Below are 26,749 nucleotides of genomic sequence, written 5' to 3'. Positions count from 1 at the left end.
GGCTACAGGTGCAAGCAACTTTAGCAGCCAAAACGGGGCGGTGTAATGACACCAGCTGAAAACCTTTCAGCTATGAGAAGCAGGAGGACGCTGTGTGCTGTGCCAGAGATGACTGCATTATACAGTGTCCCATCTGAGACTGCATAACACATTCACCAACAAACCAGGAGGCCTCCTAACTATTTCAGGAGCCTAACAACACACAGCACACTAGAGGGCAATGCACGGTCAAAAAGAAAGAGAAAGAAAAAGAGAAAACAAGCAAAACACGCATCTGTCGCGCACAAACCTTCGGGCTCTGTGTTTTCTTTGTGGTGTACTTGCTTCAGCGGGCAGCAGAAGATTTCGTGACACTTAGCACGAAAGGGGGACTCTTTTTTCTTTAATTCCGCAGATTGGATGGAATCTTGCCGTAACATAATGTATTCCTGTGTGCCAGGAGGGGCGTCATCCAGAACTGTGGTCACCACATAACAAAATGAACTCAAGTTAGAGCTTCATGAAAGCAGCGAATGTCTTAAATCAAATCTACTCCCAGGGAAGACTAAAGAAACAACATTCCCCCAAAAAATTTCAAAGAAAAGCATTTAATAGCTTGTCTATTTTATTTTGCGGGGCTTTGTTTAAAATACTAAAGGCTTGGGAAAGCTTACTCAACTCTAGATACCTCTACTGCCAGTACAATGAAAATGTAACTGGTAAACTATGCCTGGAGTACAATATAATACTTTAATATCATTAACCATATTGTGTCTAAATCAACACCATGCAGAACTCACATGTCTCAATTTGAGATACAGCATAAATACAGAGGTGGGCAAAAGTAGGTTTATAGTTATTCATATGTAAAAATACAATAATAAATAATATAAGAATAAACTCTTGTTTTGCATACCCAGAAGTGTAAACCTACTTTTGCCCACCCCTGTATTTACAGGTGACACTGGCCACTGGCCACCAATTATCAGCTTATTTTTCTTTCCTTGGTCTGCTGCTGGCAAGAATCCGACATCCGCTCTGACTGGTTTGGCTCAGTGGATAGAGTGTCAGCCTGTGGACTGAAGGGTCCCGGGTTCGATTCCGGTCAAGGGCATGTACCTTGGTTGTGGGCACATCCCCAGTGGGGAGTGTGCAGGAGGCAGCTGATCGATGTTTCTAACTCTCTATCCCTCTCCCCTCCTCCCTGTAAAAAATCAATAAAATATATTTTTAAAAAAAGAATCCGACATCCATGCAGTATATACTGAGTCTGACAGAAAATTTAACGGTGCTGCTCTCACTCTTTTATTTCCAAAGAAAACTAGGTCTGTTGCAAATATTCCTTAGATATTAAAAACCCCTTAATGAAAATAAGAAACCCCGATTGAGAGTCTAGTAATCAACACTGGATCAAAGACCAACCTTGTTGAATTGTGGAAGAGCACGGCTTGGTTCACTACTTTCGGCCATAGATATACACCAAGACCCTCAGCCCACATTTTCTTTCTAGGCCCTTTGTCAATTTCCTAAGCATTATTATGAATTTCTAGTAATTTCCCCCTACAAGTACAGATGTCTGGTTTTACAGTGTCCATTGCACAACATTCTTTAGCCTGATAACCAACCACCAAAGGAGGTGCAAATTTGATCTGCATTTGCAGAAACAGGGAACTGACCCCAGGATGGATTTTCTCTCTTTCACACCCTTCCCAAGGAGGACATTCAATTTTGCCAGGAGTGAGTCAGTGCCTCCAAGAGCTGTGATAAGTGACTTGCTGATTCATTCTATTCCCCCAAATGTATACACTTATTATGCATTTAAGAAGACTGTACCATCAACAAAATTCTTATGAGGAGAATAATGCTATGGTGTTTGGACAATATAAACAGCTTATGACTTAAATTAGATGGGATCTGAAGCTTCTGTGTTTAGTGTAACATTCCCAGCCCATTGGCTGGGATCTTAATGGGCTTTAAGAACATTCATTTGGGGGTAAAAATGGTATAAAAACCAACATAACTTTAAAATTATTATTATGAGTTTGGATTAAGTTTTAGAGAGATAGCCTGTATATGAAATTGCTGTCTTCCTTTATAAGTCATTAAATTATGCAAGAAGGTGATGAATATTTTAGTCATTTCTCTTTCTATTTTCCTCTAGAATTCAGCAGCAGTAATAAAAAATTTCATATAGATACACCACCACAGCTTTTCTTGGCAGAGAGTCCCCTTCATCTACTAGGAATGTGACTATAACTTCTTAGAATTGCATTGAATGCACATCTTTGCTAGCAACAGCTGCTATTCATAAACACTTGCAACCATTTCCTGCCATGAGCAGATACTTATGTTAATATAGACACTGATCAAATTCCAGCATCACAGCTGAAGAAAAATTCTGGTTTTACCATCCAAAATATTTAAAGAAAACTTCCCAAACTTGGAACTTTTTTTTTTTTTTAAGAAAGGAACACCCATGATTATATACCAGCTAAGAAATTCTATTTTCATGCACTGTATACAAGAATCATATTTTTAGATTGAAGAACAATTGGAGAATGAAACATAACTTTTGATAATATATAGGGAACTTGCTATTCAGAAGTACATGATAAACATAAGTAAACTGTCTCAAATTTTTATTTTTCAATACCAACAATAACATCACAAATTAGCATTTCTGGAGATTAATGGCAGACCGAAGCTAATAGCCTTTGGCTGACTCTCCAGCTATCAGCTTTTCCCAGCTGGTCATTAATTCCCAGAAAAAGGCCTCACAATGCCATCATTATTGTTTAATTAGAAACAACTAGTTATCTGTAACATACAACAAAATTCAAGTGAGCAGGGCATGCTAACTGATACAAGAACCAGCCCCAAAATTCATCATGATGGGGAAAGCATGAAGGTCACAAAAGTGCAGGATAATTACTTCCCACAAAATGCTCTCTCTCCTCTTCTTTCTTCAAATTGAATTTATCAAGTGCAAAAGGTGCCAAGATGAGAGCATTTAAGGAGCCATCTCAGTAATAACCATAGGCACAGAACATTTCTCTGGAAATCGGGAGCATCTGGAAGTTAATGGCTCAGCTTGGGTCTTAGGCTGTCTCTAGTCAATGTCCTAAATATCAGTCAATTCAGGCAAAACAGTAGCTTGATGTCATGTGACACAAGAGCCAGAAACATTTTGGACTTTTTAACCAGAAGTGACATTGTATAGACAATATCTCACTCAAATCTATAAAATCTCTGAACTTGAGAATATTAAAACTATTATATCAAATCCATTTATTCCCAGGACTCCCTCAAGTAAGACAGTGGCTGTATACGCAATGACAACAGCAGGAGTAACAGGGGACTTCCTACAGTACCCCCACTTTAAGGCAGGTAAGTACCTCAACTCTACTTCCTTAAAAAAGGGATAAGAATACAGTGCTTCCAAGGGGTATTAACTCTAGAAAATGAAGAGTAACCCTGCAAAGAAGTCAGCCCATCAAAACAGGAAAAAAGAATGGTATTCTTTATTTCCCTGACTTAGTCCAATATTTCTACCACTTCCCCCTTCTAGTGCATTCCCTTCTTGCACACAATCTCTGAAAACCACTCCTCCCTCTGTTCATTTCAATCATTTGTCCACATTTATTCAATGATTCCTGCTTCCCTTCCCAACAATAGGTTTATCGAATCTCAGAGGTAGACCAAGGACTCCAATGATTAGGTAGACAATAGATTTACGCAAAGCCTCCTCCAGTTTCAGAGGTTCAACTTAACTCTTAAAGGCAGGTAAGAGTAGCTCATGGTTGGTTTCTAAACTATGTGGCCTCATGCTTTGAGAAAAGGCTGCTAAGCTCCATTACAATAGCTGCCAAGGAGTAGGCTTTTGCCAGGAAATTGTGACCTTATAGCCAGTTCCCTTAGTCTTGATCACACAGGCCACCTACTCAGGATTCCAAAGTTCCACAAGAGTGGTAGAGAGTTAGAGGGGACAAGTGGACACATGCATATCCACACATCCACAGACATGCATTCACTAAAGGGTGGCATACTCAGACAAGGAGGTGCCAAAAGTAAGTGACTTTTGTTTGCAGGATGATAGTTATGACCAGAATTTGTGAAACAGCTACTTCCTAGTATAAAAAGTGTATATACCATTGACTATCCATTAGGTGGACAAGTCTTCATCTAGAATTGGTTTCCCAGTAGCAGCATTAGACTGGCATTAAATCATCCCCACTCTCCTCCAGGCTTCTCAGCAATCACCAAGATCAAGATCAGAAATGGGAGGTAATCACCAAGATCAGAAATCAGTCATGGTAAGGGAGGAGAGTTTAAATCCAAGCCTGAGGACTTAGCTTAAGCTACTCATGTTCACAAAAATGTAGTACACCCTTTTCAAATTAGACATAAATAAAGACCCAATCTATAGCAAAATGATCATTGATAAACTAAATAATTCCAATGTAATGGAACTTTTAAATTTATATATGATACATAACACAGCTATCCAAATATTTAGTAGTACCGTAAACACTACAATGTACTCAGGGAGAGGAAGTAACTTTTATTGGAACAATTATTGGAAAAGCCCATCCAGGATTCTAGTGTGTTTACCATCATGTCTAAAGTAAAACTGCTTTGTACAAACATTAATATATTAAACAGGAATCAGGTTCTTCAGTAATTTTTAGCTTCAAAGATTACACCTTTCTTCAATGAGTTTTTCTTTCTTCATTCAAAGACAGAAAAGTAAGTTTCTGGGAAACTATTTGAACAATGCTACAAAGGCACCTGCCCTTCACCAGGACATTGTAATTTGCAAGGTATGCTGACTTCAAGCTGGAAGCAGTTAACAATTCATCAATTAGTTTGTGATGCTGGTTTTGCTTTTAAATTTACTCATCACAAGGATTACTCAACATAGTTAATGATATATGATTGTAAATCAAAGCAAATCTGAGATCACTAGAGCTATGGAAATCACGTACAGCCATGGGGTTCCCAATCAAAGTTATTTACTACAACAAGCAAATAGTTAAAACCATCTATGAAACAGAAAAAAAGACAAATACACAAATTATCAAATGACCTCACAATACACAAATTATCAAATGACCTCACATAATGAGAAAGTGAGAAGAAAACAGAGTAATTAGCGTGATTACTCTTCCATCTCCCTGAGCACCTGTCATGCTGAAAAGTACATCCAAACATAGGATGAGTTAGCTCAAGACCTCCATTGTGCTTCACAGCTAACTATCCATCTACTTACTTATCTGCTTTTGATATTCAAGCTTTATTGCCACAGTGGATATTATCAAGATGGCAGGTTTAAATGTAAATTAGTAACAAGTAAACAATTCACGGAATGGAACAGATCAATACTAATGATCATTTCATTTGGCCAAAATAGAAACAACTTAAAAACATTTCTAGAAATTTGTTACCTTTTCATTTGTATTCTCCCCCATCTCCATTCAGTTCCCTAAGCACTATTAGATCTTCATCCAAATTCTGTTTGTTCACACTGTTTTTGCTGTTTTCATGGTAGAATGAAATTCAAACTCCAGACTATAGCAGTCCCCCCACCTCCTCAGTTCCATTGTAGAACTCTCTTCTCCTTGCTTACACTAGCTTTTAATTAGTGTGTAGACTATGCCAGGCTTTTTCCTGCCATAAGGCCTTGCATTGGCTGTTCACTGTGATTCTCCCTTTATTTCCTTCTGGGCTCTACTTAAATGCCAATTCCTCAAAGATGTCTTTTCAGGCACCTTAGGTATATTTGCACTTGTCACTATCTAATTATTATATCTATGTATGTAGTATGTGTGCATCCATACATGTATGTACTTGTTTCTTATCTGATTCTTCCCACAAAAATACAAGCTCTGTGAACCATAAACATTATTTGTCCCATTACCACTTAATATGTGGGTCCAGCACAGTGCCTCACTCAAAATACACACACAAAAATTATCATTAATCAAATGAAAGAGGCCCTCCTTCCTGTTTATCTAACCTTCTCTCAAAAGTAAGGTAAAGAACTCACTCTAACTCTTAATTTTCATGTAACATTTTATGAAATTTATCTGTTTTGTCTTGGGGCATCTTTTTGGCTATTATTACAGGCTTTTATTGAAAAGTTAGACTGATAATTATTTTCATATATATCTCTTTCCTCTGCAACTTGAATGTTAGTTCCTGATAGATGAGAACCATATCTCATACGGTATTAATTTTGTTTTCCCAATGTCCTACAATTCTTTGCACCTGGTTGTTTTACAGGCATAAAATCAGTCCCTTCTAGGGTAAGCCATTTAGGGTGACTAAATGGAAAGAGTTCAGCACATTGCCTGACATCTGATGTGGAGGAAATGCTGTCCACAACAGAGATAAAACTGTTGAAAAATGCGGTATAGTGGCTAGGAAACCAGAATCACTACCTGAGTTGCTGCTTACTTTCTGGTGTCCTTTGGAATGCCAAGTCACATTTTTGATACTCAGTTTTCTCATTTCAAAAATTAAGTGGTTGGACTAGGCCAGGGTTTCTGAGCATTGCTACTTTTGGTATTTGGGGCTAGATATTTCCTTGTTTTAAGAGGCTATTCTTTATACTGCAGGATTTTTAATAGCATCCATGGCCTCTACCAAGTAGATTCCATTAGTATCCCTCTCCAATTTGTGACAACCAAATTTGTCTCCAGATTTTGTCAAATATCCCCACAGTGGGATGAGGACAAAAGTTCCTTAGTTGAGAATCACTGGACTTGATGATGGGTAAAGCCCACCTCATCCTCAAGCCCCTTTGTAAAGAAGTAGTACATATCCTGGAAGTCCCTTTGTGCCTCTCAAAGATGCTAAGCATCGTGCAAGGGCTCAGCTAGTCCATTCAAGGAAGTTTCACCCCTGCAGCCGAGATCAGAAAGAGAAAAATGCACTAGTAAGCATGATAACCATCCAGGTCACAGAAAGCTTCTGAATGGCAAGATGTAAAGCACTACTACTATACATCAGTGGGGTCTTTTCCTCAGCCTAAGGCAAAGGCTTTTTCCAGTGAGTGATGACACTGGGCAGCACCAATAGCAGTGCTGGACACTAGGTAAGTACCTTTAGGCATCTGCTATTCAGGTGGGGCCCAGCCAATCAGAGACTCGGCTCATGTGGTGATGAGAAAAAAGGAGAGGCTTGGAAATCCTCTCTGGCTTTATTAAAGTAGAAGGAATGACCCATGGGAGAAAATAAAATATGGCTGTATTGCTCATGGTGTAATATACTGGCTGACAAATGGCATTGCTTCCAGAATGCCATCTGTAATTTCTTGAAAATGTTTAATCATGAAAATTTTTATTTTCACTCATTTTGTTTTTAATACAAAGTGCTTCTGGCTACTGTGTCCTAAGAACTGAAACATCTAGGCAGCCATTACAGAGTACTTACAGACTGATTCCAGCTGTTGCCATTGCACCAAATTTTGCCTCTTCTTCCATGCATAATTAGAAACTTTTAGTACTGGCACTCTGGATAGGCTTACACAATGATGTCTTAGCTACTCGCAGAAACTTTCTTGCCTGAAATCTTCTCAGCCTTTGGTCTTAAGACCTTACTTGGGCTATATAATAGGCTAAATTGCTATAGAAAGTCTATTTTCTTCTATCAATCTTTTCCATTTTTGGAGCATTCAATCTCAGAGGACTTAAGTATCCTTGCCAATATACTATAGAGGGCATTTTCAAGCATTACAGCCATGTCTTCCTGGAAAATGTGCTCATTGACATCATACACCTTTACATGCTGTGCTGGAGGAGTCCTGCATGATTCATTGTCAGTATTTCCTTCATATTGTTATTTCATGTTTCAAAAGCTAATCTCTGATCCAAATTTCATGATTGCCCTAATTCCCTGGGATGTCATGAGAGCTTAGGCAACCCTACCTCAAGGCTCTGTTGACAGAAATTGTTTGGTCCTAGTTATAGTGACTGACAAATTATACTATAATGTTGCTCTAAAATTATATGATTGGGAGAGTGATAAATGCCATCATTCACCTTTCCCTCTCTATATCCACCCTAAAAAGGTATCTAAGTAGCAAACTAATTTTATTTTATTAGTTAGGAAATACTACCTTTACTTTTAAGCAAGCAGTCTTCTCTTATGTTTCCTCCCTTCTAGTGTTCTGTGATCATATGGGCCTTTGGCACCTATTGGTGCCTCCTTCCACCCACAGTGACATGGATAAAAGTTCACTCAAATACATTAGCAGCCTATCTTGACTAACCCTTTGGCAGGAACCATAAAGCTCATACCAATACATGGGCTGATCTATAAAAACCATTTCTCAAAAACAATAAAGTATGTGTATGTCATTATGGTTTTGTGCTACCTGGCATTCCACGTAATATGGTGGAGCCAGCGATTCCAGAAGCAGTAAAAAGAGAAAAGAAGAGAAAGAGAAAAGAGATAGAAGAACACTCTTCACTTTGATCAGGAAGTGAGTCTTGGCATGTCTTCCTTCATTTAAAATCCACACTCGTTAAATCCTTCTCTTCCTGGTTAGTCACAGGCTGCACTCGAACTCATCAAAAGGCAGTTAGTTCAATTTGAGCAATATCATACTCATAATTTTGCAAGCTCAAACAAATGGACCTTAATGCCTCCAGGAAATGCAGTTATTACCTATGTGCTGTGGAAGAACATGTCCCCCTTTTAAAGTTAAAAGAGGTTCAATTTTAGCTAAGGGGAAGCATTAGAACAAAATTCCCAGTTACAATAGCTGAATTCTAAAAATTCATTCTAAAAAAGAAAGATTTCAATTGAATGAGTGTTTTATTTGCACATATGACAGCCACAGTTTCCAACTCCTCATTCAGTAAAAAAAGGAGTTGGTGTTTCTTCTGGGAGGTGAGTCTGAGGAGGAGGGATGTCCCTGCAGGGATTTCAGATGTAAGAATATGTTGTGCCATGTTAGAACCTACTCTAAATTTGAGAACAATTTCTAAGCAAATTATATTCAAAATTGTTTACTCTTGGTAGTATGTCTGTGTCAGAAAAAAAGGGCATTAGGATTATTTTAAAAGCCTCAAGCCATCAAATGTCCTTAAAATAGCATTTAGTGATTTAAGTGTACATGAATCATGAACACTTAAATTAAAATTCCCCGTCATTCCTTGAAAATCCAACTGTTTAAGTGGGGTTTTTAGCAAATGAGAATTCCTTTATCCAATTAAAGGTAAGGCCTTCTGAGGTGGGCTCTAAGTTGGGTTTGATGCTCATACTTACAACACAAGGACTACTCAAAGTATATTTTTAAAAGGAGTAAAATCGAGTGCCTAGCATTACCCACTTGCACATCATTTCCAGTATTCACAACAACCCTATGAGGCATGTATCATTATTGTTCCCATTTGTCACACAGGAATCTGAATGTTTAAGAGGTTAAAGAACATGTACACAGTACCCCAGGCCCCAAGATGCATAGCTGAGGTTCAAAGCTAGGCATTCATGCCTTCAGAACCTATACTCTTGATCACTATACCATATCTCATATTAGTCTATATATCTGTGGTAAGCAGAATAAGCCCCCCTCAAAGATACCCACATCCTAATCACTGGAACCTGTAAATATGTTACCTTAAGATTACAATTGTAATAATTAAGGTTGATAGTCAGCTGACCTTTAGATAAAGGAGGTTGCCCTGTATTAGCCAGGTAAGTCCAAGGCAATCATGAGCTCTTAAAATTAAAAGGAGGCATAAGAGCGGGTCAGAGAGATGAAAAGGAAGAAAAGGCAGGGCCAATTATAAGTGTGAGAGGACTCAACTGGCTTTGAAGATGGAGGAAAGAGGCCATGAGCTAACAAATATGCATGGCCTCTAAAAGCTGAAAACAGCCTCAGTTGGTGGCTAGCAAGGAAACAAGGATCTCCATCCTACTAGGAACTGAATTCTGCTAATGACCAAAATGAGCAAGGGAATGGATCCTCCTCTAGACCCTCCAAAAAAGAATGTAGCCATGCCAAAACCTTTGTTTTGTCCTGGTGAGATGTGTGCCTGACTTCTCACCTATGGAACAGTAAGATAATAATTTGTGTTGCTTAAGCCACTAAGTTTGTGACAATTTGTTATGACAGCAATAGAAAACTAACACAATATCCAAATCTCAATGCTGAAAACCTTACTAGGTTCTAAAGTCCATAAACCCTCTATTGTCCATAACAATAATCAATTGTATGTGAAATTGACATCTCACAATCTTCCTCCTGAAAGTTTTCTTGCTTCCTTTGGCCTTTTTATTTTCCATTCCCTGTCACAATACAAGCATTTTCAATATTTTTTCAACAAATACCTATTGGGAATCTACTATATGCCAAGCATTTTTCAATGCATACATTATATAGCAGATGGGAAAAATGTAAACAAAAATCCTAGCCCTTAAGGTATTTTACACATACGGGGTAGGAAGGGGGGTAAGTAAGCAGGTAGTAAACAAATCAGTAAGATGAGACCTCCAAGGGTATCTGAGTCATTGATGGGAAGGGAGCTGCTCTGAATTGCTGCTAGACCCATACAGGGGAAAAACAAACACAAACAAAGAAAATCTTTACAAGTTAAGCTCCTGACATTTCAGTTAGCTTTCTGTTACTGCAGAATAACCTAGCCACATACAGCTCTTTGGCCCCTTGAGTGTGGCTCTTCCAAAAAATACCACGTGCGGGCACGCATGTACAGTGTGATTGAAACTTTGTGGCCCATGCGCAGAAGTCGGTTTTCGGTCTGGGCGAGTCTATTTTGAAGAAGTGGCATTAGAAGAAGTGGGGGGTGTCAGGAGACATGGCGCAGGTGGCCGCGGGATATGCAGCGCGGGGCAGGTACATTGTTTTGAGGTATGTTCACTGAGATCGACCCCTTCCCACTCTCCCATCCACACTCGTCTATCTGAAACAAGTATACAAGACGAGTGTGGATGGGAGAGTTGGAAGGAGTCGACCTCAGCGAACGTACCGCAATCAGATCGAGGACGTTTTCAGCAAAGGCCAGGTTAGGCGTACCCTAGTTAAGTTAATAACAATGTACCTACCTATATAGTTTAAGTTTTAAAAATTTGGCTCTCAAAAGAAATTTCAATCATTGTACTGTTGATATTTGGCTCTGTTGACTAATGAGTTTGCCGACCACTGACCAAGCCTAATTTAAATATCACAGAAAGCCTCTGTGAGAATGTACTGTTAGAGCAGAAGACTGAATTAAAAAAAAAAGCATCCCTGACCGGTCTGGCTCAGTGGATAGAGTGTCGGCCTGGGGACTGAAGGGTCCCAGGTTTGATTCTGGTCAAGGGCATGTGCCTTGGTTGCCGGCACATCTCCGGTGGGGGGTGTGCAGGAGGCAGCTGGTCGATGTTTCTCTCTCATTGATGTTTCTAACTCTCTATCCCTCTCCCTTCCTCTCTGTAAAAATCAATAAAAAATACATTTTAAAAAAAAGCACAATAGAGTGAAACATTGAGGTACCTAGAAGAGTGGTCCCAGTAGTGAAATAACAAATGCAAAGATCCAGAAGTAGGAGTATGATTTGATTTTTTTTTCTTTTTTTTAGAAAAATGAAGGAGGCCAATGTGGCTGGAACTTAGAGACTGAGAGGAAATGTCATAGGAGGTGAGTTAAGAAATTTAATGGGAAGCCTGCTCATGTAGGCCACTGCAATAACTCTGTCTTTAATTCTAAGTAGCAGGGAGCCATTTGAATGGTTTCAGGGAAAAGAGTGACATGATATGGCTTATGTGATCAGAAGCTCACACTTGCTGCTATGAACAGACTTCAGGGCACAAAGGTAGAAGTAGAGAAACTGGTAAGGAAGCTACTGCTATAGTCCAGACAAGAGATGATAGTAGTTAGTACTCAGGGATATAGGTCGCAAAAAAGTGGCTGGGTTTTGGATACATACTTTAGGGATATAGACTTTTATGAACAGAGATTATGTCTAACAGTATGCAGCATCTATTTAATATAGATCAGCTTTGATAATGGTAATTCCATGGAATATACACTTCTCAGAGGGAAAATATTTCCTGTGGGTTAGCTAATTCTACTCTTAAGACATAGAAGGAGAGAAATCTCCTCACACTAAACTTTCCCTTGCAGTCTCATTACACTAAATATGTATATATAGAATATGATTAGGTAGGTACACAGGAAACATTAACATTGCATGAGAATTTTAATGGCAGTGATGTAGGTGATAGGAAGTTTGCAAAACAACACTCTAGAAATTGACTCTCTTCAGCCTTGTTTCCATTCAATAGGTCTAATTTTCCTCTATCATTATGTCAAAGAGACCACCAAACAAATCTAACACTTCATGTGCTAGTAGGAGAAAGGAATGAAGGAGAAACAACATTAGAAGTGAGGTGCCTGGACTCATAGTCTAGCCTAAGAGCCTACTCATAAGTATATTTGTCAATGCATACATTATATAACAGATGGGGAAAATGTAAACAAAAGCCCTTGCCCTTATAGTGAGCCCAGATTCCTCAAAATGGAGTTGATCAGATGAGGAGAGTGGGGGTCCTTCCTTCACCTTTATATTTTTTCACTATAAAGCTCACTAGCATAATACTGCTGGCTTCTCTTTGCCCCAACACTCATTATTTTCTGGATGGGGGTACTGGTGAGCTTTTAAAAGAGAAACTAGCATTCATAGCCTAGCCTCTTCCTTTTCTCTTTCTCCTTGGGGGCCAGCTTACCACAAAAAGCATGCATTCCACCCTGCTCCTCTATGCCTTAAGTTTTGCAGGTAGAGGCCCTGTGCCAAGGCAGAATAGGAGAGTTCCAGAAATGCTTATAACTGAGTGGATACATCTGTCTAATCATGGGGTTCATTATTAGAATATCCATCTTTTCACAGATAAAAGTCTCATCTCTTACTATTAGCTTTATTAAGAATAAAAATTAAAAATGGAACCGCCATTTGACCCAGTAATACCACTTCTAGGAATATATCCCAAGAAAACAGAAACACCAATCAGAAAGGATATATGCACCCCTATGTTCATGGCAGCACAATTTGCAATAGCTAAGATTTGGAAACAGCCTAAATGCCCATCAGCAGATGAGTGGATTAGAAAGTTGTAGTATATCTACACAATGGAATACTACACTGCTGTAAAAAAGAAGGAATTCTTACCATTTGTAACAGCTTTTTTTTTTGTCCACATTGGCTGCACCAGTCTGCATGACACAGACACTAGGGGGCTGAGGGTATGTGCCAGGGGATGGGGGAGGCCGGGAGGAGGTCAACAGGGGAAAAAGGAGACAAATGTACTACTATTTGTAATACTTTAAACAATAAAAAACAAGAATAAAGGTGAGGTGGGGGAGGGTGGGTGGGTAGGAGATAATCAACCAAAGACATTGTATGCATACATGCATAACACATGGACACAGATAATAGGGTGGTGAAGGTCTGGGGTATGCGGGAGGGGGTTAATGGGGGGAGAAAGGGGGACACATGTAATACTTTCAACAATAAAGATTTTAAAAAAGAATAAAGGTGATATTTTGTTGCTCATAGACCTTTCTATTTTGACTTCTTATTTGTTCACAACTTGGACAGAAAGAGAAAGGCAGTACTGTTCCCCCACCAATATTCTCATTAATATTCATGAGTGCTCAGAATCATGGCTTGGGAGAATTGGAAAAGTCCTAAAACCTCTATAGACTGTCAAGCTCTGCTGGCCTATTTGGTTCATGGAGAATACTAGAGAAATAAGAAGTTATTTTTCATGGCCAAGATCATACCAGGAGACCTGGATCAGAGGCAAGGATAAATAGGAGGGAGTAATCAGGAAAAGAAGACAAAGGGAGGGGAGACATGAGTGCTGGTTTGTTCCTTCACAGATGGAAGGAGCAGGCTGCCACATTCATTTAAAAACCTTCTGCTGCCATGGAAATCATCATCTATTGATGATGTTCTTGTAATCCCATAGGAATCTTAGTAGGAAGTCTGATTTCAAAACAACAACAAGGGGATAGAGGGGAATAATGCAGATCACACATGGGGTCAAAGATATTAATGTGATGGGAACATGCAGATGTGAATCCTTCTTGGATTGCACTGAAGCAAATTGTCCATACCAGGAGGCAGCACACAATTCCAAGATCTAATCTCCCTGTTTTTTTTCTGATGGTCCCTGAAAGTTGGCCCCCTCTGACAGACCTCCAATATTTGCATTAATTAAACTCAAGTTGAGAAACCTGGTCATTTGAGGAGTGCCTATTGGCACCATCAAAAAATTGGAAACCGCCACTCATAAATTGAGGGAGTGGACTCCTTTCCCAGTTCTCATATTAAAGATGGCCCTTTTCTTTCTCCTTAATGGAGAGTTAAATGGAGTTCAAGATTGCTCACAAGAAAGTCATGTCAAAATGTTCCGAGTAAGTGCTCTCCCAATTAGGCATTTAATTGCTGCGTGGTAGACAAGATACCTTTAAAGTTCCTATGAAATGCAGAAGTATCACCATCAGTAACCTTTTAGAGTTGACTAGAGAGCAGTTCCTTCCCCTCTCCTTTCCCAATGCCACTGTGTAACACTTGTTTAACTGACAACTTCCCAGAAACAAGGTTAATGTAGTATGTGAGATATTCTCAGAGGTTTCAGACATCACCCTTGAGTCTTTCCGTGGTTGGCAAAAAGATCCTCAGGTTAAGCTATGGGACCTTGGCAATATGTTTTGGGTTGAGATTAGTGTGGGTGATGATCAGATTTAGGAAGCTGTAATGATCATGGCCTGACCCACTTTGGGGTTGCCAACATTTTGCTGCAGACTAATTCTTTATAATTCCTTCTGGTCTGCAGGAGACTTTGGAAGTCCCTCACCAGAATTCTGGTGACCAAAAAAGAACACAATGTTCTTTTTGATACCCAAATTTAAGGTGGTTGCAATGAATGGAGGAAGTGGCGAAAGCAAGTAGAAGAGGCGATAGGCATGCCTAGCTGGGATTCTCCAGCAATAGAAGGCCCCCTGCCTCTGCTCCTGGCTTCAGCTTTACTTCCTTGTCAGGGTGCAAGTGTAGCTTGCTTTCCTTCTCCCAGAAGTTCCCTGGAGGCACACAGCCTAAAATGTTGTAACCAGACTGGTAATGTGCTCCTGCAATAGCTGTAGGAAACAGCCTGAGGAAAGCCCCTCACCCCCAACTCAGGTTCATAGGAAAAGAAGTAACTGGATGAGTCACGATAATTAGATTAGCCCCTCTTGTCAGTGAAAAGGGTGTTATGTGTATAATTACTGAAAAACACTATAATGATTATTTTACATATGAACTTGACTGGGCCATAGAGTGCTCAAATATTTGGTCAAACATTTCATTCCATATACTGAATGAAACAGATTTCCCTCTCTAATGTGAATGGGTCTCACCCAATCAATTGAAGGACTGAATAGAACAAAAAGGTTGACCTTCCCATAAGCAAGGGGAATCTCCTTCTGCCTGATGGTCTTTGAACTGAATCTTCAGCTTTTTTTCCTAACTTTCGACTCAAATTGAAACATTGGTTTTCCTTGGGTTTTAAGCCTGCTTGCCTTTGTACTAGAACTATACCATCAGTTCTCCTGGTTCTCAGATCTTAAGACTTGGACTAGAACTAAGCTATTAGCTCTCCTGGTCGTTCCATCTGTTGACTCACCCTGCAGATGTTGAGACTTGCTAGCTTGCATAATTATGTAAGTCATTTTCAGGTGTAAGGTCCAGTTTCCTTTAAGTTAATAAAAAGGAGATTAGTCTGGGTGGACCTGACTTAATCAGGTGAAAGCATTAACTAAGAAAGATTCACCTACTGGCCTTGAAGCAATATGCTGCCCTGTGAGAAGTCCTGGGAGAGGGCCATATGCCAAGGAACACTGGGCACTCTTTAGAAGCTGAAATTGGCCCCCCAGGGCAGTCTCTAGAAGCTCAAATTGGCCCCCAGCTGACAGCGAGCAAGAAAATTGGGACATTGATCCTACAGCCACAAACAAGTGAACTCTGTCAAAAATCACATGAGTTTAGAACAGTGGTTCTCAACCTTCCTAATGCCACAACCCTTTAATACAGTTTCTCATGTTGTGGTGACCCCCAATTTCATTGTTAGAAACTGAACATAATTAAAGCATAGTGATTAATCACAAAAACAATATGTAATTATGTTTTCTGATGGTCTTAGGCGACCCCTGTGAAAGGGTCGTTTGACCCCCAAAGGGGCCGCGCCCCACAGGTTGAGAACCGCTGGTCTAGAAGATCCTGATGTCTACAAAGGAATACAGCCCAGCCAATATCTTGATTACGGCCATAAAGAAGAATGAAATTTATCATTTGTGATGGCATAGATGGACCTAGAGGGTATTATGCTCAATGAAATAAGTCAGTCAGAGAAAGACAAATACCATAGGATTTTGCTTATATGTGGAATCTAAAGAGCAAAACAAATGAGCAAACAAAATAGAAACAGACTCAGATTTGCAGATATCAGACTATTGGTTGCTAGAGGGGAGGGGGGCAGGCGGGTGGGAGAAAAGGTAAAAGGATGAAGAAATACAAATTGGTAGTCACAAAAGAGTCATGAGGATGTAAAGTACAGCATAGGAAATATAGTCAATAATATTGTAATAACTGTGTATGGTGCTAGGTGGGTACTGGAAATATTGGGGAGATGACTTTGTAAAGTATATAATTTCCTAACCACTATGTTGTACACCTGAAATGAATACAAAATAATATTGAATGTAACATGTAATGGAAAAATAAAATTATAGCCATCTTAATGGGTATGAAGTGGCATCTACTTATTGATTTGATTTGCATTAATCTAATGACTAATGATGTTAAGCAGCTTGTCATGTGCTTATTAGAAATTTTATCAACTCCTGTGCCCATTTTTTCTCTTTTTGTTGTTGAGTTTTAAGAATACTTTTTAAAAAATGTATCTTTATTGTTGAAAGTATTATAGATGTCCCATTTTTCCCCATTGACCCACCCTACCCCTCATTTGCTCCCCCACTCAGGTCTTCACTACACTATTGTCTGTGTCTGGGTTATGCATATAAGTTCTTTGGTTGATCTCTTCCCACCCACTCCCACCTTCCCTCTGAGATTTGACAGTCTATTCCATGTTTCTATGTTTCTAGATCTATTTTGTTCATCAGTTTATTTTGTTCATTAGATACCTGTCTTTCTCTGACTGGCTTATTTCACTTAGCATAATGCTCTCCAGGACCCTCCATGCTGTCTCAAAGGGTAAGATATCCATCTTTTCTACTGCTGCATAATATTTCATGGTGTAAAGGTACCACCACTTTTTTATTCACTCATATACTGATGGGCACTTGGGCAGTTTACAGATCTTAGCTATTGGAAATTGTGCTGCTATGAATATAGGGGTGCATATATTCTTTCTGATTGATGTTTCTGATTTGTTGATGACAGTCATTCTAACAGGTCTGAGGTGATAACTCATTGTCATTTTAACTTGTATCGCTTTGATTATTGACTTTGAGCATTTTTTCATATGTCTCTTGGCCATCTGTATGTCCTCTTTGGAGACGTGTCTATTTAGGTCATTTGCCCATTTTTAATTGGATTGTTTGTCTTCCTTTTGTTAAGTTGTATGAGTTCTTTATACATTTTGGAAATTAACCCCTTATCAGCTACTAGTATATCATTGGCAAATATGTTTCCCATACAGTTGTCTCCCTTTTCATTTTGTTGATGGATTCTTTTGCTGTGCAGAAGCTTTTTATTTTGATGTAGTCCCATTTGTTTATTTTCTCCTTTTTTTATATACAGCTGCTCCTCAATTTATGATGGAGTTACAGCCTGATAAATTAACCCATTATAAATTGGAAATGCATTTAATACACCTAACTCACTGAGAATCACAGTTTAACCTAACTTACATTAAACATGCTCAGAACACAATGTCCCCAAAAAAAGCAAAAAATGGTGGCAACACAGTACAACATCAAGTATCAGTTTTTCCCCTCATGATTTCCTGCCTTAATGGGACCTATGGCTCACTACTGCTGCCCAGCATTATGTTAGAGTGTCATAATGTATATTGTTTTGCCCAGGAGAATGTTAAAATTCAAACTTCTAACTATGGTTTCTAATGAATGTGTATCACGTTTGCACCATCATAAAATTACAATAGTATAAGTTGAACCATCATAATTTGGGGACCATCTGTATTCTAGATATTAAACTTGTATCAGATATATAATTTGGAAATACTTTTTCAATTGTGTAGGCTGTCTTTCCAATTTATTGATAATGTATTTTCATAAAAGTTTTTAATTTGGATGAAGTCCAATTCATCTATTTTTTTTCTTCTGTTGATCATGTTTTTGGTGTCATATTTAAGAATGTGTTGCCAAATCCAAATCATGAACTGCCCCTATGTTTTCTTTGAAGACTTTTATGGTTTTAGCACTAATATTTTGTTTATTAATCCATTTGAGTTAATGTTTACATATGTTGTGACATAGGGGTCCAATTTGATTCTTTTGCATGTGAAAATTCAGTTGTCCCAGTTGTTCAAGAGATAACTGTTTCTCCATTGAATGGACATGTCACCCTTATCAAAAAATTAATTGGCCACAAATGTATTAGTTTATCTCTGGATGATCAATTCTATTCTATCATTTTATATGTCTCACCTTATACTCATATCACACTACTTTGATAACTGTAGCTTTGTAGTATGTTTTAAAATAAAGAGGTATGAACAAACAAAACGGAAACAGATTCATAGATAGAGAATAAATTGATTGCTATCAAACAGGAAGATGGTTGGGGACTGGGTGAAAAAGGTGAAGGGATTAAGAAGTACAAATTGGTAGTTATAAAATAGTCATAGGGATGTAAAGTACAGCATAGGGAATATAGTCAATAATATTGTAATAACTATGTATGGTGCCAGGTGGGTACTAGACTTATCAGGGGGATTACTTCATAAATTATATAAATGTGTAACCACTGTGCTGTACACCTGAAACTAAAATAAAATAATATAGAATGTCAACTATAATTGAAAAAGAAAGACGAAAGCAAGCAAGCAAGCAAGCAAGCATGGGTTCTCCAACTTTGTTCTTCATTTTCACAACAATTTTGTCTATATTGGGGCCTCATAATTCTAAATGAATTTGAATACTGGTTTTTCCATTTCTGCAAAAAGGCTGTTAGATTTCAAGAAAAATTGCATTTAATCTGTTTATCACATTGGATAGTACAGATATCTTAACTATTAAGTTTTTCTATCCATGAACACCTGATGCCTTTCCATTTACTTAGGTATAACTTAATTTCTCTCAGCAATGTTTTATAGTTTTCAGTGTACATGTCTTTTATTTCCTTGATTAAACTTATTCCTAGGTATTTTCTTCTTTCAGATTTTATTATAAATGAAATTTCTGTCTTAATTTTCAGATTGCCCATTAATGGAATATAGAAACACAATTGATTTTGCATATTGATCTTGTACTCTGAAATGTTCCTCATTTAGTTTATTAGCTCTAGTAGTTTTCTTATGGATTCTTTGGGATTTCCTATATATATAATATCATGCAACATATGAAGAGATAGTTTAGGCCTTCCTTTCCAATTTGGATGCCTTTTATCTCTTTTTTCTTGCCTAGATGCTTTGGCTAGAATTTCCACTACAATATGGAATAGCAGTGGTGAACGTGAGTATCTTTGTTTTGTTCCTGATCTTAAGAGGAAAGCTTTCAGTATTTTACCACTGAAAATGATTTTAGCTGTAGGTTTTTCATACATGCCTTCTATCATGTTGAGGAAGTTACCTTCTATTCAGAGTTTTCTGAGGCGTGTTTTTTTTTTTTTTTTTTAAATCAGGAAAGGGTGCTGAATTCTGTCAAATGCCTTTTATTTATCAATTAAGATGAGCATGTTTTCCCCCCCTTTATTCTATTAATGTGATGTATTCTATAGACTGATTTTTTTCATATTGAGCCAGTTTTGTACTACTGGGATAAATACCACTTGGACATGATGTGTAATCCTTTTATTAGGCTGCTCAAATTGGTTTGCTAATATTTTATTTAGAATTTTTGCCTCTTGCATTCATAAGGGATATAGGTTTGTAAATTCTTTTATTATAACATCTTCATCTGTCTTTCATACCAGGGAAATGCAGGCCTCCTAGAGTAAGTTAGGAAATGTTCACTCTTCTGTTTTATGGAAGAGTTTGTGAAGGATTGTTGTGAATTGTCTTTTCAATGTTTAGAATTCACTAGTGGAACCCTCTAGTCCTTGGCTTTTCTTTATTGAGAAGTCTTTAAATAGTGATTCAATCTCCTTACTAATTGTAGGTCTGTTCATATTTTCTATTTCTTCATTATTTAGTGTTGGTAGGTTGTGTGTCTCTAAATTGGTCTATTTCATCTGGGCTATCCAATTTGTTGGCATACAATCATTGATAGTCATTTTTATTCCATAAGGTCTCCTTTTAGGCCTTTTTATTTCTGTAAGTAATGTCCCCATGTTCATTTTTTTTTAAAAAAATACATTTTTATTAATTTCAGAGAGGAAGGAAGAGGGAGAGAGAGAAAAACATCAATAATGAGAGAGAATCATTGATCAGCATGTGCAGGAGGCAACCAATCGATGTGTTTCTCTCACATCAATGTTTTTTCTCTGTCTTTCCTTCTATCTTCCACTCTCCCTAAAAATCAATGGGAAAATATCCTTGGGTGAGGATTAACAAATAAATAAACAAAAAAACAAACAAACAATAAAATTTAAAAATCCACCCAAATCTTTATTATTCTTTACATCTGCTAGCTTTGGGTTTCATTTTTCCATATTTCTCTACTCTCTCAAGGTGAAAAATTAGATTACTGATTTGAGCTCCTTTTTCTTTTTTTAAATGTAGGTATTTACATTTATTAATTTCCATTTGAGCACTACCTATTCTGCACTCCATAAGTTTTGGTATATTGTGTTTCTATTTTCATTATTCTCTAAGAATATTCTAATTTCTTTTGTGATTTTTTATGTGACTATTGGCTGTTAAGATGCGTTACTTGATTTCCACATATTTGTTAATTTTCCAGCTTTCCTTCTATTATTGACTTCTACTTTCATTCCATTGTGGTCAGAGAGGATACTTTGGATTATTCCAATCTTAAAAAAATATCAAGACTTGTTTTTTAATCTAAGATATGGTCTACCTAGAGAATATTTCATGTGCATTTGGGAAAAAATGTGTATCCTGTTGTTGGTGGTGAATGTTTCTATGTATGCCTGTTAGTTCTAGTTGGTGTATAGTGTTATTCTAGAGAATAATCATTTTAAGAGGACAAGTTCAACATCAAATGAGTTTCATGTTAAAATCAAATTACTTTCTAAAAAACTAACTCTCCTTCCTCACCTATCCTTAAAGGAGTTCCAAAGTCTCCATAGACAACCAGCAAAACCTTTAGCTCCCCACTAAGTAATGTCTTATATCAAGGGAAGCATGATTTAATTTTATAGCTCAGAAAATTTAAGTCACACAATGTCATCTGGGGTTAGTCTCAGGTCTCAATTTGTAGGACACAGGAATGGGGCTAGTTTCAGAACATAGGACATCTGATACTTAGGCCTGAAATTGGTTCCTCAGACCCTATGTAATTTTCAAACTTCCTTCAGTGGCATAACCCTTTTGTCAAACAAACTATTTCATGGAAACCCAATACAGGCATAGCTCAGAGAATTTGGTTCCAGACCACTGCAATAAAGCAAGTACAGGCATGCTCTCAGAGATACTGCAAGTTCAGTTTCAGATCACTGTAATGAAGTAGCTGGTGAACATTTTGCTTTGTGAATGGTCTTAGCTTCAGTTTTTAAAACTGCAACACCTGTGTTCTGATTTGATTCTGGTCAAGGATACTGACTTAGGTCACAGGCTTGATCCCTGGCCCTGCTCAGGCTGTGTGTAGGAGGCAATCAATCTCACATCTCTCTCTCTCTCTCTCTCTCTCTCTCTACCTCCCTCCCTCCCTCCCTCCTTCCCTTCCTCCCTCCCTTCCTCCCTCCTCCTCTTCTTCCTCCTCCCCCTCCTCCATTTCACTCACTCTAAAAATCAATGGAAAAATAGCCTCCGGTGAAGGGTAACAAGAAAACTTTTAAAATGCCATACCTGTGAAGTGCAATAATGCAAAGTGCAATAAAACAAAATATGTCTGTACATAAACTAGTTTTAGGAGTGGGTGCAGAAGGAGTCCTGTGGGCTTTCCTCTTCCCCTTCCCTCCCTAAAATTGCTCTCCTCATGCCAGGAGGTTTAAAAATCACTGCCCTTGATCAAAGGTTTTGAGACTGGCAGAAACAATGTAGAGGCCTGCCCCAAACAACATTTCTATTCTCTAGGACAGAGGCAGCCACCACTTGTAACTGGTGTTCCAAGTCAGGCACAGAGCAGATGTGATGTGAAGAAAAAACTTGGACATAAGGCTCTGTCAAGACACAGCCCAAGCAAACTGCAGTGTTGTCATCTTCAGCATCAGCTGTCCAAGGATGGCTTTGGGATTCAACAAAGAGGTTTTCTACTGCAGTATCAGCACTCACCACACTTTCACTCATCTGTGCACCAAGCAAATAAAATCAGCCTAGTGTTGTATCTCTTGCATGTGAAATTTGCAAAATAGAGACAAGTGAGGTATGTATATTTTGTAAATCTCCCATTTTTGTAAGAAAATATATATTGTATTTATACATTTTTACTTTGGATTTTTGTTTTGTTTTGCCTTTAAAAGTCTACAAGGAAGCCCCACTTTATCACATGTACAGATCACAAAATAAATTTTTTAAATAAAAAGAAAATCAGCCTACTGCAAACATTTTTTCTTTAACACAAAATTCCTAGAGACTGAAAAAGTAATCCCATGTGGTTTGAAAATAAAGCCAACTTCATCTCTATCAGCAAGAATTTGTATTTAGCCAAATCTTCAGCCAACACATGCATGGGGGAAGGAGGGGTGGAGGGACAGAGAGCAGTACATGTGATTCCACCTCATAAAAGAAAGGTTTTATTCATGACCATAAGGTAAGATCATCTCCCAACAGCAATACCAAGGCCTGCACTTAGGAGAGCAAGCACAGCTAATGGAAGGAAGAGCAATCTCGTCAATGGGACAGAAGGCATACCACCGGGGACCTGGGCTCACAAGTCATTATCACCAAAAGGCTGATTAAACAAAAACAATGAGCTCAGTTTCTATAGCTGTGGGGAATGGAAAAGCAGAAACTGTCCATTCATTCCACAATTTTTATTGAGAAGCCTTGAAGAGCCAGCCACTGTTCTAAATTGAAAATGCCCATAGCATTCAGAGAAATATGAGGTTATGAGAAACACAAAATTCAGAGAATCCTCTGATGGTGAGTCATAACACACCAGCATGCAAAATGTCCATATCTCTGATGGTGATAGAAGAGCCTGAGGGAATATTCAATGATAAGGATAAATTGCATGAGGCAGTGAGTTCCACATTATGGTTCTGCATCTGCCTGTCCTTTGTTGTGGGACCTAGAGCAGATTAGGTCCTGTCTGGCTCCCAGTTTCTGTCTCTGTGAAATGAGACAGTTGGAGAAATGAAGGACTTCTATCACAACTCATAGGAGTAGAGCCTGAAAAACAAGCATTAAACTGGGTGAATGTCCTAGTATAGACTAGATATACCCCAACCTTTCTCACATTGATTAAAATCAACACTTAAATGTAATTCTATACTCTTTTTGCTCTGAGGTGATGATCCTAAATGAAAATTTTCAATAATCAGTGTCATTTCTATTGAATGCCATCAAAAGGTTTTTATGCAGTAGTGAAAAGCGCTAAATGTTATCATTCACTGATAACAACAGATACAGAAGAGATCCAAACCTAAAGCCAGTAGAATAGTAACCGAGTCCATGTATTTAGCATTTCAGTTCAAGAAGTGCTTTCCTATATAGTCCCTCATTTTGAATTAATTTTGATCTTCCTAACAACTACATGAAATACAAAATGCAAGCATTACCTCCTTGTTACAGTGAGGGAAGCTGAGGCTCTAAGAGTTATGTGCTTAGACTTAATCAGAAAATACATGACAGAATTAGAAACAAAACCAGGTCTTTGATTCTAAACTCAGTATCTAACACAGATCTTAGGTTTAACGAACTCATTAGCATATATGTTTATTCAGCACCTACTATTACCAGATCCACACTAGATTCTTTCTGTGGCCTATAGAAGTGAGAAAACCAAAGAATGTTTACATGAAGTTAATCTATGAATGAATCAGTCTTGCCTTCGCCTTATCCTATACTGTTCTTCAGAGAGAGAAGGATTATCTGTGGAGGGTATATTAATGTGATAATACAGAATTTTCTTCCATGGAGCACCATACTAGACACCATTTACAACCTGAAAACCTTTTGAACTAGGCAAAATAGTGTTAGTGGCAGAGTTAGAAACAACCCTGGGAAAGAAAACATCATTAGACAAGGGTTATTCAATTAAGGACTTTCAACATTACCTCTTCAGAGCAAATTACCCCAAACAACTCTTTTTCTTTTCTTTTTTGAATTTAAACACACAGCAGCAGAAACAAAAAGAATTGAAGGGGTCCCCCCAAGTAGGGTGAGGAACTATACTTCAGGAGGAAAACACAAAGATATAATCAGTACCTCCATATACTAAACTACTGGAGAAGATAGTAGGGCTTTTTCTCATTGAATTAAAAGGCAACAAAGCTCTAATTTTTTCCATATTTTGGCAAGAAAATTATAAGTAACTTGCATGCATATATGCATAACCCAGGAACACAGACAATAGGGTGGTAAAGGCCTGGGGTGGGGGGTAGGAGGCAGGGTCAGGATGAGAGGGGTCAATGGGGGAAAAGGGGGACATATGTAATACTTTCAACAATAAAGACTAAAAAAAAAAAAAACACTAAGAAAAGCGAAAATTATAAGTAGCTGTGCCCCCTGGGTTTAGCTTAAATCTAAATACAAGCATTTGTATGTAAGCCCAATGTGTGAATGCTGTCATTTATAGGTATGTACATTACTCAGTATTTGGGTTGGGAGGAGGTGACAGAAGCCTTCTTTAGCCAGGTGCCCTACAGGAACTGCTCAAGAGGAGGTGGTTGCTTTGCAAAGGGTGTTTTGACCAGGCCAGGCTTACTCTCTACAGTTGGATGGGCATAGTGCCTTCCTAACAGATGTCCTGGAATTTACATAGGGGTATGATAGAATTCTCTCACACGCCCAGCTTTACCACAGGGTTTGTGGTAACTCAGTTTAGCCATTTCATACACAGCATGAATAAATTTAAGATGAAAGTTTCAGGCCTGTCACCAATGATTATCTTTGGACATAAGAAGAATGAAGTGACAGAATGGAGATGAATATGTTAGCTAGTCCCACTACTGGAAACATAGGCCAGATAGCATCTGAAAAGGCCTATCAAATACCCAAGGTATCAAATTCCAGAAAATTGCCATATTTTAGTGTGACCAGCCACAAAGACATCTCATTAAGGTTCTGCTGAACAAGATCCCCATAAAGCTTTCTAGGAGAACCAGAAGAGGGCTTCAGTCAGTATTTATAATTGAATTGCTTCCCTTTGGCCACCTTTATAATAATGGCAAGAGAGGTTCCTGCCATCTTTGATGTCCTGAATCACTGACAGATTTCTAGTTTCCTCTACAAAAGAGAAAATAAAAGTCACAGTCGCCAAAACCGGTTTGGCTCAGTGGATAGAGCGTCGGCCTGCGGACTGAAAGGTCCCAGGTTCGATTCCGGTCAAGGGCATGTATCTGGGTTGCGGGCACATCCCCAGTAGGAGATGCGCAGGAGGCAGCTGATCGATGTTTCTCTCTTATCGATGTTTCTAACTCTCTATCTCTCTCCCTTCCTCTCTGTAAAAAATCAATAAAATATATTTTAAAAAAAAGTCACAGTCACCAGCTTCTCCTATAGGACACCATGACTTTGTGCATGCTTGTCCTAAACCCCATATCTCACCATCCAACTCAACCATCCAGTTGAACTGGAAGCAAGATGATCCAAATGTATTGAGGTGGGTTGGTGGTTTGTTTGTCTATTTGCTTTTTTGCTGGGGAAGTAAACTGGAGCTCAGGTATAAAGGCACAAACAGTACTAAGACTAGTTCTCAAGATTGTCTGGATAGGATCCTACACAACAAAGCATGGCATTAATTGATAACATTTCTCAATACTAACCAATCAGGAGCCAAGGCAATAAACAGAAGTATAAAATATGCTGTCATATGATAGAGATAGATAAGGACACAGGTGACTATGAAAGTGATGAAAATGAATGTAAAATGAGGCCCAGGAACAATACAGCCACAATCCAGAAGCTCAAGTCTTACAGAATCACTCTGTGGGAAGCACAGCCAGCCACTAGGAGGCTTTAATGAAAAGAGCACTACGTAGGCAAACTACAGTAGTCCTCTGTTTTCTGTGGGGAATGCATTTCAACATCCCTGGTGGTTGCCTGAAACTGTGGATAGTACCAAACCCTTTCTATCAGTTTATTTTTCCCTATACATATATATCTATGATAAAAGCTTAATTTGTAAATTAGGCACAGTAAGAGATTAATAATAATTCTATATAATAAAAGAGACACATGTAAATTGACCGTCACTCTGCTACACTCACCAGCCAATCAGGAGTGAGTATGCAAATTAACCTGACAAAGATGGTGGGTTAATTTGCATCACAGGCTCAGAGCGGGAGAGCTGGCT

The 26,749-nt window shown here is 38.4% G+C and overlaps 1 protein-coding gene across 2 annotated transcripts in view; it reads right to left on the bottom strand.

Annotated features, from left to right (window-relative positions):
• Window positions 1-26,749, bottom strand: part of FGF13 (fibroblast growth factor 13) — a 593,542-nt gene that overhangs the window by 256,108 nt on the left and 310,685 nt on the right. Inside the window, exon 2 of one of the 2 annotated variants that reach the window (XM_006753296.1) lies at window positions 290-457. The exons of the other annotated variant lie outside the window; for it this stretch is intronic. Within the exon in view, the coding sequence (XP_006753359.1) occupies window positions 290-457 (168 nt within the window). The remainder of the gene's footprint in view (window positions 1-289; window positions 458-26,749) is intronic. 2 annotated transcript variants of the gene reach the window in all.

Source organism: Myotis davidii, unplaced genomic scaffold, assembly GCF_000327345.1.
Source record: "Myotis davidii unplaced genomic scaffold, ASM32734v1 scaffold690, whole genome shotgun sequence".
Taxonomy (NCBI): domain Eukaryota; kingdom Metazoa; phylum Chordata; class Mammalia; order Chiroptera; family Vespertilionidae; genus Myotis; species Myotis davidii.
The sequence above is the reverse complement of the archived record's forward strand: the minus strand, read 5'-3'. Positions and strand labels throughout refer to the sequence as shown.